This window comes from Solanum dulcamara, chromosome 10 (genome assembly GCF_947179165.1).
Source record: "Solanum dulcamara chromosome 10, daSolDulc1.2, whole genome shotgun sequence".
NCBI classification, from domain to species: Eukaryota; Viridiplantae; Streptophyta; class Magnoliopsida; order Solanales; family Solanaceae; genus Solanum; species Solanum dulcamara.
In genome coordinates, this window is record NC_077246.1 from 62,392,668 (window position 1) to 62,407,398 (window position 14,731).

Genomic DNA, 14,731 nt, shown 5'->3' on the forward strand with positions numbered 1-14,731 from the left:
TCCTTTATTAATGTAACCTGGAAACAAAAGAAACTCTAACAAACTTCATTAGAAAGCGTAAATGGGATATGTATTTATAAAAAAAATTAACTTAATAAATAAACATTTTATAGTGGAAGTGATTTTACATTATAAATTACTTTTGATTAAAATCAATTTTAGAGTTTAAAAATCTTTTAAATCAACTTATTGTGGTGTTAACAACTTTAAGGGTATTTCAGTCATTTTGATAGAAAATAAGTGCTTAACATCACTTATTTGCCAAACACATCAACAATTTATTTTCAGCATAAGCACTTTTATCCAAACACTCAACTGCTTATTTATAAAAATAATTTTCAGCATATAAAAGTTAAAAGCACTTCATACATAAAAGTTATTTTTTTAAGCCCATCCAAACGAGCTCTTAATGATCTAAGGTATAAATCATTAAGATTTAGACTATCATTAAGTGCAAACAAATAAGACCTTATTAAATTTTAAATATATTAATAATACATATTAAGTATATTTTTAAACATAAATACATGATCTAAGTCAAAATTATTGAATTCTGCTTAGAAGTATACACAAATAGTTGATTCGAATTTTTTATTTACCAAATCATACAAATTGTGTCGATTTTGTATATCTATAAACCAGAACTAATGAAGTCCGATTTTCCAATCTCAATTTTTTTAAAGATATTTCGATTTGTCTTGAATTTCTTTTTGTGGTGCAACATTTTTACACTATACAATCATATTGAATCAGTTCATTATAACCAATTTCCACTGACCTTGATCATCTCAAAAAATTCCTCCAAAAGAAACATCTCCAGATTGAGTAGTATATTTAAAAAATATAAATACCAAAATAAATATAAAAATTAGCGGCCAGAAGTTGGTCACGTACTACGTACCGAACCATTTTCCCAGAAACATCTTATAATGTTATTTAAGTATAAAAAGGCAAATTGTACAAAAAAGTCATGACAACAACACTTGCTTCACACCTCATCGATTACATCATCAGCCATCAACTCAAATGCCTATTTATACAAATTAGAATCAATACATTGGCCTAAAACTACACAATAATATCTCCAAGAAAACAAGCAAATCAAGAAAATGGAAAAATCACATGAGAATGTTAAAGCATTTGGATGGGCAGCTAGAGACACTTCTGGGGTTCTTTCTCCTTTTATTTTTTCAAGAAGGTATAAATTAAATTAATTCTATCGTTATCATTTATTTTTTAAAAATTTAAGTTATATAAATAGATAGTACTTCAAAAGAGACTTTTTGTAGTATCAGTGTAGTTTAACCTATATTATTGATTGTTTTTCATTTAAATTACATCTTTTTGGGGAACAATTACGGTCCTAAATACTTCGGCCAACTAATTTACAAAATATGTGCAAAATGTATAGGTAACATATAATTATACCAAATATTTATATACTTTACATGCTTATACACTGATTATATATATATATATATATATATATATATATATATATATATATATATTGTGTACATTTCAATCATATTAATAAACTAGTTGGCCGAACAGTATATATTGGTAACTTTTCTATTACACCCCAAAGATTAATTAACACTAATGGAAGTTTGGTTAATTTGGAATGGGTGAAGGGTGACTGGTGAAAACGATGTACAGTTCAAAGTTATGTATTGTGGAATTTGTCATAGTGATCTTCATCAACTCACGAATGAATGGAGCAATAGCATATATCCAATGGTACCTGGGTAAGTTTTATTTTTCTCCATCTCTTTTGTACTATGTTGTTTATTGTAATCGTGACGTAGACAAAAGTCCTTTGATATAATTTAAGTGGAAAATGGTAGAGATGAGCGAACTTATGATTCACCAAGTTTCAAAACGAGTATTCTTGTTGCAATATATGTACATTTTCGATCTTTTGTTAAATGAAGAATTGGAGTCAGAATTTGAACAATATAATAATTGTAATATATGTGCTTAAATCTAATTGTTTGGACTATGAAATTATAAATTTGATCATCAAGAAGATTACTTGGATGACATATGTCGCTAAACAGTTAAAATCCATAGCTAAAACGAATTAATTAGCTTAGGATTCCAATTCTAAATAATAATTAACGTAGCTAAAAGAAATTCCTCTCTACCACACAAAAAGGTTGGGTAAAGTCTGCTTATATTTTATCCTCCTCAAACTTATTTGTGAGATTATACTGGGTATATTGTTGCACGTAAGAGAAATTCTTTTCTTGGTCAATTTCTCTTATAGGCATGAAGTTGTTGGTGTAGTAACTGAAATTGGTAGCAAAGTGGAGAAATTTAAGGTTGGTGACAAAGTTGGAGTTGGATGTTTAGTAGGATCATGTCGAAAATGTGAAGATTGTGTCAACGATCTCGAGAATTACTGTCCCAATCAGATAATGACATACAACGGTGTTTACTCTGATGGAACCCCCACGTACGGTGGTTACTCCGATATCATGGTAACGGATGAGCACTACGTGGTTCACTGGCCGGAAAATTTACCAATGGAAGCTGCTCCTCTGTTATGTGCAGGTATCACAACTTATAGCCCATTGAAATATTTTGGGCTTGACAAGCCTGGAATGCACATTGGTGTCGTTGGTCTTGGTGGGCTTGGACATATGGCTGTGAAATTCGCTAAGGCGTTCGGAACCAAAGTTACTGTCATTAGTACATCTCTTAGTAAAAGAGACGAAGCAATTGAGCGTTTAGGCGCGGACTCATTTTTGGTCAATCGTGATCCTGACCAAATGCAGGTCAGTCAATCAACTATACTTCAATCTCAAATTTATAATGGGAGTGTGACATTAGAATAATAGTACTAATTTTCGTTTGTATGTATAATATGAGCAGGCAGCAGCTGGCTCACTCGATGGCATCATCGATACTGTCTCTGCAATTCACCCACTTCTTCCATTGATTAATTTGTTGAAAACTCATGGGAAGCTTGTGCTGCTTGGCGCGCCTGAAAAACCACTAGAGTTGCCTGTATTTCCCTTGCTTTTAGGTACATTTATTCTTGAATCGGTGATTTTGTCTATACATTTTTTTCTTAAATTTGAATCAGAAATATTGATATGTAAGCATATAATTTGTGTAACAGGAAGGAAGCTAGTGGCGGGGAGTGCGATAGGAGGGATAAAGGAGACACAAGAGATGGTAGATTTCGCGGCAAAGCATAACATAACACCAGATGTTGAAGTCGTGCCTATGGACTACGTGAATACAGCGTTGGAGCGCCTTTTGAAATCGGATGTGAAGTATCGTTTTGTGATTGACATTGACAACACATTGAACAAGAGTTGAGATGGGGAGACTTCTTGTTTCTGGCATATCTCTGTTGTTTTTTATTTGGTCAAGAAAATGAGTGTGTCATATGCTTATCATTTTGTATTAAGCTTGCACGTATTGGTATTTATTTTTTATGTTTTGTGTATCAAAAGAGAATAAATACAATTGTGTTTTCTAGTATTGGCACTCAAGAATCGTGTAAGATTGAAAAGTAAAACGGTAAAAATTTATCTGCATCTGGATTTATATCGGAGTAGTATTTTGCGGTAAAAATTTATCTGTATCTGAGTTTACACCGGAGTAGTATCTTGCGCTAACATTTTGATTGTTGCAGCACGAGATGCTTTTAACGTCTGTATATCTAAAATACACTTGCAGATGTGTTGGATACATTGTATACATAGACAAACTCAAACAAATATGTAATTATTTAAACTATCGTTGTGTTGAATAATTATCATGTATACTAACATGTTTTATAAAAATTCCTCTTTAAACCATTCGCAATGCTCAAACTCCGAAACATTTAGGATTGGTGGAGAGATTGTATTTATCCCATTAGGGGCAGAGGGCTGACTTACTTGGATGCCCATTGATTAACACACCATTGCCTTCCCCTTCCCCCTTCTTGATCCCCTTGCGATATAATTAAAAAAAAAGTTAAAAACAAATTAAATCATTTATCAGATAATTATAAGTAAGCCTAGATACCTAGTGAAAGTGGGGAAAATAACATACCTAGTGAAAGTGGAAAAATAAGTTTCATAATTGGTATTCCACATTGATTGTGTCCTTTTTACCTCCAAATACCACATTATCACCCTGTTGGATTTTAAAGGTGAATGAGAAATGAAAGGTTGTGACATTTGCGAAAGATTGTGCCTTTTTCAAAGGTTGTGACCATTCCGAAGGGTTGTGACCGTTCTGAAATGTTGTGACCTTTTAAAGTGTTGTGACCATTCCGAAAGGTTATGACTTTTCGAAAGGTTGTGACTTTCTGAAAGGTTGTGACTTTTCCAAAAAAAAAGTTGTGACTTTGTTAAAGAGGTGGGACTTTTATGAAAGACTGTGACTTTTTTAAAGGGTTGTGACTTTTCCGATAAGCCACAATAAGCACCTGTTCACACTACCCTTTGTTGTCTATAAATAGATGATTTTCCTCTCATTTTTAAACATTGAATTTCTCCCTCTTTTGCAAATTTTTTCTTACAAACAAAGTTGAGTCTTTGTGTGATTTTGTTGCTGGCTTTTGAGTTCGCTGAAATTATTGAAGTTTGAGGTACCGCTACTTGTTTAATAGTTTATCCATTTTATCTTGAGAAGAAATAATCCATAACCTCAGGTACAGTCAGGGGATTAAATTCCTTAAAGACACACAATGAATTGTGTGTATTCAGATACTATTTTTTTTTATTTTCGTATTTATAGTTTCTGTTTACTAACCTTAATACAGGAGGAATAACAAACTTAAGAAATTTAATATTTTTTTCCTGTATTTGAGATTTTTGAATTGGGGAACGACAGATCTTAGAAGTCATTGCCATGGTATTTATAGGATTCTGCTATGTCTAAGTAAGTACATTATGAAGGAATCTTAGACTTGATACTACAAAGTAATATTTTTTTTCTTACCGTAACCTTGGTCAAATTAAAGATGATTAAGTTAAATAATGTGTTATTGTCTTAATAGTTTTCACAAACTATTTTCAAAGGTTTATTATCTGTTGTGATAAAATTGGGTAGAGAAATATTTTTGTGTGTATTACATCTAATATTGGATGCATCTTTTCAAGGATCTTAATCCAAGAACGTAGATGGCAAGACATTTTTTTTACAGAAAAGAAAACCAAAAAGTTTAATATTCGATTTGAAGAATATAAAAAACTTCATCGAATATTAAATTTGTTCCATAAAAGAAAATATTATTGGTCTGACTACGTGGAAGTTCTATAAAATTTACCATTCATAGATTTAAAGTCAGTCCAACAAACTTGGTAATGAGGGAAAGTTTTTTGAAAAGAAAATCATATCCTTATGATTTTCTAATTCTGTTTTGGAGACTAAAACTTGTGTAGTTCTACTCTGTGTGGAATTCGATTGTGTCTGATGTTTGGAAACTAAAATCTTTTGATTTTCTACTCCTTTGATTTGAAGAATATAAAAACTTCACCGAATAAATCAGACTATGCATTTAGTTTGAAGAATATAAAAACTTCACCAATTTATTAAACACTGTGTTTAAATGAATATTCTGACTTGAAGAATATAAAAACTTGGTCAAAAATATAAAGGATAAACGATTTGAAGAATATAAAAATTCCATCGCTAACTAGAAATGGTGTTGTATTTTTGTTTTTTGGAGATTAAAACCTCTTGATTTTCTACTCTGTCTGAATTTGAAATTGATTTGAAGTCATAAAAACTTCATCAGCATTCAAAGTTCATTCATTGACGATTTGAAGAATATAAAAATTACATTGCTAAGTAGAAACAAGTCATACTATCGAGATCAGAAGCAAATTGTGCAAAGGCTTCTAATTCTGCGAATTGCGCTAGTTCTAATTTTATTCCTTGCAATTGATCAAACAAGTCATCTATTCTAGGAATTGGGTACTTGTTCTTAAAAGTCACCTTATTCAATTGTCGGTAGTCTATGCACATTCGAAGCGACCCATCCTTCTTTATTACAAATAGCACGGGAGAACTCCATGGTGAAATACTTGGCCTTATGAACCCCTTTTCTAACAAGTCCTTTAATTTTTTCTTGAATTCTTTCAAATCCGCCGGAGCCATCCGATAAGGAGGAATAGAGATAGGTTGGGTATCGGAGAGGAGATCGATACAAAAATCAACTTCCATTTTGGGAGAGATACTGGGAAGGTTATCGGAAAAACATCGGATAACTCATTGACTACGGAAACTGACTCAAGATGAGGACTTTTAGAGTCGACATCCCTAACCCTTACAATATGGTAAATACAACCCTTAGCAATCCAATTTCGGGACTTAAGACAAGAAATAAACTTATCCTTCACCACTGAATAACGACCCTCCCATTCAAGAACGGACTCATTTAAAATTAAAACTTGACTCGATGAGTCCTACAATCTATGGAAGCATAAGATGCATGTAACCAATCCATCCGAAGTATAACATCAAAATCTACCATGTCAAGATCTATGAGATCACAAGGGATGACTTTATGCATGATGGACATGGGGCAACCCTTATAGACTTTCCTAGCCACAATCGACTTACCCACGGGGGCAGACACCAAATAAGTCTATACTAACATTTCAGGAAATATATCAAACCAATTAGCTAAGAATGGAGTGACAAACGACAATCTTGCACCCGGGTACAACAATGCATATACATCAAAAGTAAAGATCTTTAACATATCGGTAACAATATTTGGTGCTTCCTCAACCTCTTGCCTCCCATGAAAGGCATAGAAACAGTTGGTGCGTTATCCACCTCCTTGAGCTTGTTGGACATGAGCAATTTGGCCTTGAGTCCTACCACCACCACCACCTTTATAATTCCTATCATGATGACCCAGCTTGCCGCATTTAAAGCATGCATTTGAGCCTGCCAAGCACTCCCCTTTGTAGGTCCTACTATACTTCTTACATGGGGGAAAGGCTTGGGCACCAACATTATATCTTGAGACCATTGGATTAGGACCCTTGTTCCAAATACCTTTGCCCACCTTGGCCTTTGCCATTTCTATCATAACCGTACCTTTGAGGGTTGAACCCTCCCCCATCCACTCTAGATTTTTTGAACCCTCTAGACTTCTTCCTCAACTTCTCTTCTTCAATTTGTTTGGCATAAGTTATTGACCGGGAGATGTCCATCTCCTTGACTAACATGGCCATTTTTCACTCCTTGGACACCAAGGTTGAGATAATGAAAATGAACTTGCTCATCCTTGCTCGGGAGTCGGAGACCATGAAGGGAGCATACTTTGACAACTTAGTGAGTTTGAGGGAATACTCCATCACACTCATACTACCTTGATGAAGAAGGTTGATAAAATCTTGGATTTTAGCCTTTCTTAGCTCCAATAGAAAGAAGTGGTCTAGGAAGGCACCTTTGAACCATCCTATCGGTCGTATTTCCTCATCCCTCTCAATAACCCATTATTTATACCAAACTCGAGTGACACCTTTGAGTTGATAGGCCACTAGCTTAGCCTTCTCATTCGGTGGCACATCCATTATAGCCACAATTTGCTACACCTCATCAATAAACTCTATATGATCCTCATCTAGTTTAAAACCATCAAACTCGGGCGGATTCATCCTTTAGAAATCCTGAATCCTAGAAGACAAATTTTATATTTGAGGAAAAGATACACCTTGATACCCTTGGTTGGCTACGGCTTGGGCACTTCACAACCATGAACAACCATGAACAAGACCCTATTTGATGCGGTATATTGGACTCTGAGGAATATTTCAAAATCTTGAGCTCTGATACCAAGTTTGTCATGACCCAAGCCAACGGCCTAGATGCGGCACAGCGAATGAAACACCTAGAGGTAACTCACCCAAGCCTCTTAGTATTCATTGAGCATTTTGTCAGTTATGATAAACAACAACAAGTGAAAACATAAGGGGTAATCGGGACTAATGAGTTTCCTATTCAATAAGAATCAAAATCGACCTATCATCATTTACTATGTCCAACAATACCTTCTACACTAAGACATGACAGGGGTTAAGACATGTTCCTAGCTCACCCTCAAGACTAGGTCAAAATTCCAAAATTTAACTCAAATGTCTAAAAATGTCATAAGCTAGATAGGTTAGAAGTGTTGTTTCCAGAACATGGGAACTCACCAAAAGTGGTAGTCTTCAACAATCAACTTGGTCACGGGGAGGATAGTGTGGAGCAACACCAGATCCTACATGGTCATATCATGTAGGCAAAAGTATGCGTTAGTACTTTGCATGTACTAAGTATGAGAGTTTGCTATAGTGAAGAACATCAAGTCATATATATAAGCAATATGCAATAATGCATGCATGCATGAGAAACATCATATGAAACCTTAAAACATTCATTTTGTAGGAAAGTGACCATAATCGATATTTAAGACCATGCAAGCTATTACATGAAATCTAACATAACCCCCAACATTGGCATAGGGAGACTACTTGTCGGGTAGAACTCCGTCAACTTTAACTTTAATGGCTAATTGTGGATACACTAGCCTGGGATAGCTGACAAGGGCCCTTATGTTGGCACATAGTTGATGCAACATGAGACTTTACATAAGGACCACTTCGGTCGAGTCCCCATCTACATGCTACATTAGATGCTAGGTCAATCCCATGGAATACATTTAGATATCATAATAACATAAGCATTGTATAACGTAACATCAAATCATCATTCGGTGGAATAGCTTATTAAAACATTTTATTTGATTCTATGTGAGAATTGTACTTTCACATTGAAACTTTGCTTTGGCCTAAAAGCCCTTTCATCATTCAATCATTTCATCATAAGACTCCCTTTACATAAATACTTGCTTCATATCATTCATTTGGAGTCAAGCTTTCATTTCAACTTTACTTTAACATAAGGAAATTGAGTGGGTTCATTTCATAAAAACCTTCAAATACATTTAAACAATACTTGCTTGCATGAGAGTGATGAAAATGCATCAAAATACACATCTTAAAAAAACCCACTATATATGCCTTAAAATCCTTTTCAAACCTTCATATAGGCACTTTAGAAAATCATTCATTTGATGAAATTAAAGGTTCAATATACATTAATATATGTAAATAAACTTAAAATATACCACAATCTATGCAATTAGAGTCATTGTGTAAAAGCCCATGAAGGTTCATCATTAGAGTTGAAGTATCATGTTGAGGAGAACTTTTGGGATCCATGGGTGGAAGGACCCATGGATAGAAAACTCACATGCCTTGGGGACACAAGATCCCTTTGAAAACTTGAGGAAGAAAGGAGACTTGAAATGCCTTGAGTCTTGAAGTTCATGGGAGAGTTTGAAAGTAGGGAAAATTTAGTGTAATGAGTATAAGTATATATAATGAGGGTTTTAGAGGTTTTAGTGCCTTTATATAGAAGAACTCAGCCTCCAAAATGATATCGTTTAGAATTAAAACACAGGAAAAGACTAGAATACCCCTTTTAAAAATCTGGCCGGAAAGAACTTCACGGGGACCATTCACGGTCCGTGGTGTCACCACGGCCTGTGGTGGGGTCCCTTGGTAAAGGACTTAATATTTAGGAAAAGCTTACAGGGTAGTCTCTGAAATTTCACTACAGGACCTCTTCACCGTCCGTGATGTGCACTACGGGCCGTGAAAGGCGGCCATAGTGCAGGTCCTGTAGGTGGACTTGCAGGGTGTCCACCATGAGTAAACACAACGGTCCGTAAAGAGCTCCATGATCCATGGTGGTCGTCCAGGACCCTACCTTCAAAAATATTTTGAGGGTCTTAGGGATGGGTCACCACGGAAGGCTTCACGGCCCGTGGTGCTCACCACGGTCCATGATCCTCCTTTGTGATTCTTCCCTTGCAGTTTGAGTCTCTAAATCTCTATCGGTTGCTCACCACAGTCCGTGATACCTACCACGGCCCGTGATGGCCTTTGTGGTCAGCCTTTGGTGCCAGTTTCTACAAGTTTCTGAAATTTCATCCTTTGTTCCTTGGTTTTGGACCTTTAACATTTCCGAGGTCTTACATGAGTACTTCTTATTTCTTACATATCTCTGTTATTGTTTTTTATTTGGTCAATAAAATGATTGTGTCATACGCTTATGATTTTGTATTAAGATTGCACATATTGGTGGTTATTTCTTATGTTTTGTGTATCAATAAAGAATAAATACGATATTGTGTTTTCTAGTATTAACACTTAAGAATCATGTAAGATTGAGGAGTAGAATAGTACAAGATTATCTCCATCGAGTTTACACTGAATTATACTAATTTACCATGGCTAAGTCATAAAATAAGGTAAATATATTAATTAATTAACTATAATTCAATGATAAAAGTGCATGTGTCCTTTTACCCCTTCCAATAGTTGTACCGAGTCATATTTGATCAGTTTGTAGAGTCAGTTTTAGAAATTCTTTGAAAAGTTTAGATTTTTGGAAGTTTTTGAGTTTTGAATGTCTAAGTTATTCAAAACTGATATTTACTACCAACCCATCCTACGAGTCTTGAAATATAATTCTACAAGTTCCATTAGCTCTAAAATATGAAAATTTGATCTAGATGTGTTATCGTTTCTAAATTTAGAGTTGTTTCGGAGATTTGAGGTCTTAAGTTGACAGTCTAAGTTATTTTAAATTAAGTTTGGTTTTGGTCAACAATCAAAGTTCGGATACTCGGATTGGATTTTTGATGATTCCGTTAGATTCAGGAGGGGATTTTAGTCCGAAGAATAGTTTTTGTGTATTTTTTGGGAGATTTGAGGGTGTTTTGATCTTTTTGAGCTTTAAACTAGTTTAGTTGCGACTACACGAATTTCGGGTGAAGGAGATCTTGAATTTAAATTCCGATAATTTTATTGAGTCGGGAATGTCGAATCTAGTAGGGTAGCATGGTTGGTTTGTATGCATGGGGTTTCGAACGAATTCCTAGGGTCCACTCCGTGAAATTTTTATGCTTGTGTGTTGTTGATATTTGGTACCTGGTGTCCTTCTCCACGTATGCGGAGCCTTGGCCACTATTGTGGAGGGTAGTACAATCTCTTCTCCACGTTCGTGGAAACCAGGCCGCGTTCGCGAAGCACCTACAATCCCTCCTCCGCATTCGTGGAGCCTATGCCACATTCGTGGAGGGTTCCAGTGTGTTGCCTCCACTTCTGCGGAGTTAGTGATCTACGGTCTCAGAGGGTAAAAAATTCCCCTAGAGCAGTGAAATATTCCCAAAGTCGTGAATTTGTGTTTTTCCATATTTATTGAGTCTACTGAGCTCGGTTTAGGCTCATTTTTGAAAGTTTTTCAAGATTTTTCGATTGGGTAAGTAATTTTAACCCTAAACCTTCACTATCCATTGATTTTATTGTGATTTTGACCTTTAATTCTTGCTTGTTTGAACTTCAAAAATTAGGGTTTTGTTCAAGAAGTAGAATTTTATAAAAATGGTGATTGTGGTTGATTGTAACTCTATTTTCGAAATGGTTTTCACTAATATATCCTAATAACTTGAAGAAAGCTTTTAAATAAAAATTTTTAGAACTACCCCTTCATTTTCGGAATTGGGTTTTTGGATCAATTTCGGTCAGATTTCCAAAAATGATGATTTGAGTGTCTTTGGGCTTGTATTATTATTGAGAATTCATATTTGAATAAATTTTATTGATTCTGAGGGCCGACAAAAAGGAAATGCCCATGTTTCGGGATAGTTGTGATTGAAATTTAGTTAGGTGAACTTCTAAACCTTTGTTAAAGCTCGTAGAATCTTGTGTTTCTTGTTATGTTTTTTTTGGAGAATAATGGAAATTAATTTGGGTTACTTGTCACTTTGATGGATCTTAATAACGACAGAGAGGGGTAATAAAATCACAATTTGATGACTTATATAAATGTGATTGATGTGATGATGACTTTGATATATTGCAGATATGTGACGTGATTATCTTGATATGAATTGTGTATTGTTATTGAAATTCTCATATTCTAGTAATTTGTATGAGCATTTCTTATTTGCATTGGTTCAGATTGAAATGATGATGACACCGAAGAAAAATAGTTCTAGCGATTGATGATTATGCCGAAGGAAAATGTTCTGGCGATGTTGATGAGGAATGATTGCAGTGATTGATGATTATGCCGAAGGGAAACTGTTCCAGTGGATACATGTGAGTCCCCTATGGGTTCCGTCCTACTAGTCAGTGGATGTGTATCATTAGGACACACATGCATCAGTATGCGTGACATTGCATTACACATCTTTTACCATTTGTGGACTATGTTTATGCTTGGTGTTTCTGTGATTGATTCACTTGATCTTGAAATGATCTGACTGAGATGTTATTGAGTTGTTATCGATTGTATATTATATGATATACAAATTATTAGGTTGGGTTGATTTTTGTGCAGGTTGTCATTGAGGAGTTTGTTAGGATGATAGAAGTACTTGTATTCCGTTTAGCTTTGCTTACTGTTAGTGGTCCACTTCCTGAGTACCGTGTTATTTGGTACTCACTCCTTGCTTCTACACTTGTGTAGGTTCTGAGCTCGAACTCGCGTGATTTCCTTATTTTTCCTACCACATCTGAGGCTTCTATCTTCAGTGGTTAAGGTAGTTATTGCATCCTTCTAGCGGGAACCTCTTACTCTTTTTATGTTTTAATCCTGCTTTGATACAAAGACATCTGAGACTATATTTTCTTTTTGCATATTATGTTTTACATTTGCGGCTTGTACACGTGACAACCAATCTTGGGGGATGTTTGAGTACAATCATCCGTTTAATTTAAGTTATGCCTTGTATTGTCTTAATTACTTTTGTATTTAATTTCTCGTTGGGTTTTAGGTTGAATCGTCTCGGTAGGTTAAAGTGAGTGTCATCACACCTGAATTCGGATTGTGACAGTGGCAAAGGCTTCATAGGTGTTCCTCGATCAAATATTTGGATGTGAATATATTCCACAAGAAATCAAACGAGTGTATGACCTTACATTGCTATTTGACCTCTTTTCCATGTGAATATTACTGATTAGAAATGCGCTTATTAGGTCCGGAAGTGTCAAAACCCGCTCAAAACACCCCAATCTTCCACCTAACACAAAAGATAACCGATAGGAGTATGACTTAGGTCCATAGACATCATGTATTCATTGGATCGTTTGTAAATAACGAGTACGGATAATTTTTTGCCCGAATGCAAGTATAGTTTTGTCGTAGCACATTTCTGCAAGATAGTCAAAACGCGTTTTTAACGCGTAGTCAACAAAACGCGTTTTGAATGCGTAGTCAAAAAGGGAACAAAATGCGTTTTGAACGCGTAGTCAAAAAGGAACAAAACGCATTTTGAACGCGTAGTCAAAAATGGAGGTTCAATACGCGGATTTTACGCATTTCTAGTTTCCTATAAATAGAAGACCTCTTTCCCTCATTTATCCCATCCCAGAAAGAGAGAGTAAGAATACAAAGAGAGTTATACACCAAGATAAATATTGTAGTCTTGAGCGTCCTCTTTAGTAGTTGTTCCTTTTACAAGAGAGAAGTGTTAATTGTTGTTTTCTCCTTATATTTGAGAGTTGTGTACTCCATATTTAATAGTGAGATCCTTCTACCCCGTGGTTTTTCCCTTCTATCATTTAGAGGGGTTTCCACGTAAAATTCTCGTGTCCAATTTATTTTCAATATTTTCATCATATCAAACTTTAGTTGTGGTGCTTCCTCCCCCCAACAGTGGTATCAGAGCCCTCGGTTATTCTGTCTGTTTTATGCGAAGGTACTATTTGTGAATAGTAAATTTGGTGAAAAGTACTATTCACGTGAATAGTAAATTTCGGTGACGGTACAGTTTATCACGATTGTTCGCAAAAATATTCAGAAATGATCTAGAAGGGTGTGAAGCAAATAACAATGTCGAGTAAAACAAAGTTTGATGTTGAAAAATTCAATGGGAATAATTTCTCATTGTGGAAAATGAAAATAAAAGCGATATTGAGAAAAGACAATTGCTTAGCTGCAATTGAAGGCAGGCCCACAGACTTTGTTGATGACAGCAAGTGGAACGACATAGACAGCAATGCAGTTGCTGATCTACACTTGGCACTAGCTGATCAAGTGTTGTCTAGTGTGGCGGAAAAGCGGACGGCGAAGGAAATATGGGATACTCTTACGGGGTTGTATGAGGCCAAGTCTTTGCATAATAAAATCTTCTTAAAAAGAAGATTGTATACTCTTCGAATGGCAGAATCCATGTCAGTTACTGAACACATCAATACTTTGAGTACTCTATTTTCGCAACTTACAACAATGGGTTGCAAAATAGAGGGTACTGAACATGCGGAGCTTCTACTTCAAAGTCTGTCTGACTCGTATGATCAACTCATCATCAACCTGACGAATAATACAGACAGTCTAGTTTTCGATGAAATTGCAGCCGTTGTCTTGGAAGAAGAAAATAGGCGCAAAAATAAGGAAGACAGACAAGCAAGTTCGCAGCAAGCTGAAGCTTTGATGATGGTGAGAGGAAGACCAACGGAACGTAGCCCCAATGGGAGTCACAATCATGGCAGATCTCAATCAAGAAGTAAGAAGAATATCAAGTGCTACAACTGTGGCAAGAAAGGGCACTTCAAGAAAGATTATCGGTTCAAGAAGAAGAGTGAACACCCTGAGCCATCAAATGCTCAAGGGAATGTTGCATGTACCTCGGATGATGGCGATATTTTAT

At 35.5% G+C, this 14,731-nt stretch overlaps 1 protein-coding gene across 1 annotated transcript; it reads left to right on the plus strand.

Annotated features, from left to right (window-relative positions):
• Positions 1-1,054: 1,054 nt before the first annotated feature.
• On the plus strand, positions 1,055-3,509 carry LOC129871570 (8-hydroxygeraniol dehydrogenase-like). Its single transcript, XM_055946522.1, has 5 exons — positions 1,055-1,198; positions 1,635-1,748; positions 2,270-2,780; positions 2,878-3,031; positions 3,128-3,509. Exons 1-5 carry the CDS (start codon positions 1,110-1,112, stop codon positions 3,328-3,330), a joined length of 1,071 nt encoding a protein of 356 aa, XP_055802497.1. The 5' UTR covers positions 1,055-1,109; the 3' UTR covers positions 3,331-3,509.
• Positions 3,510-14,731: the final 11,222 nt, after the last annotated feature.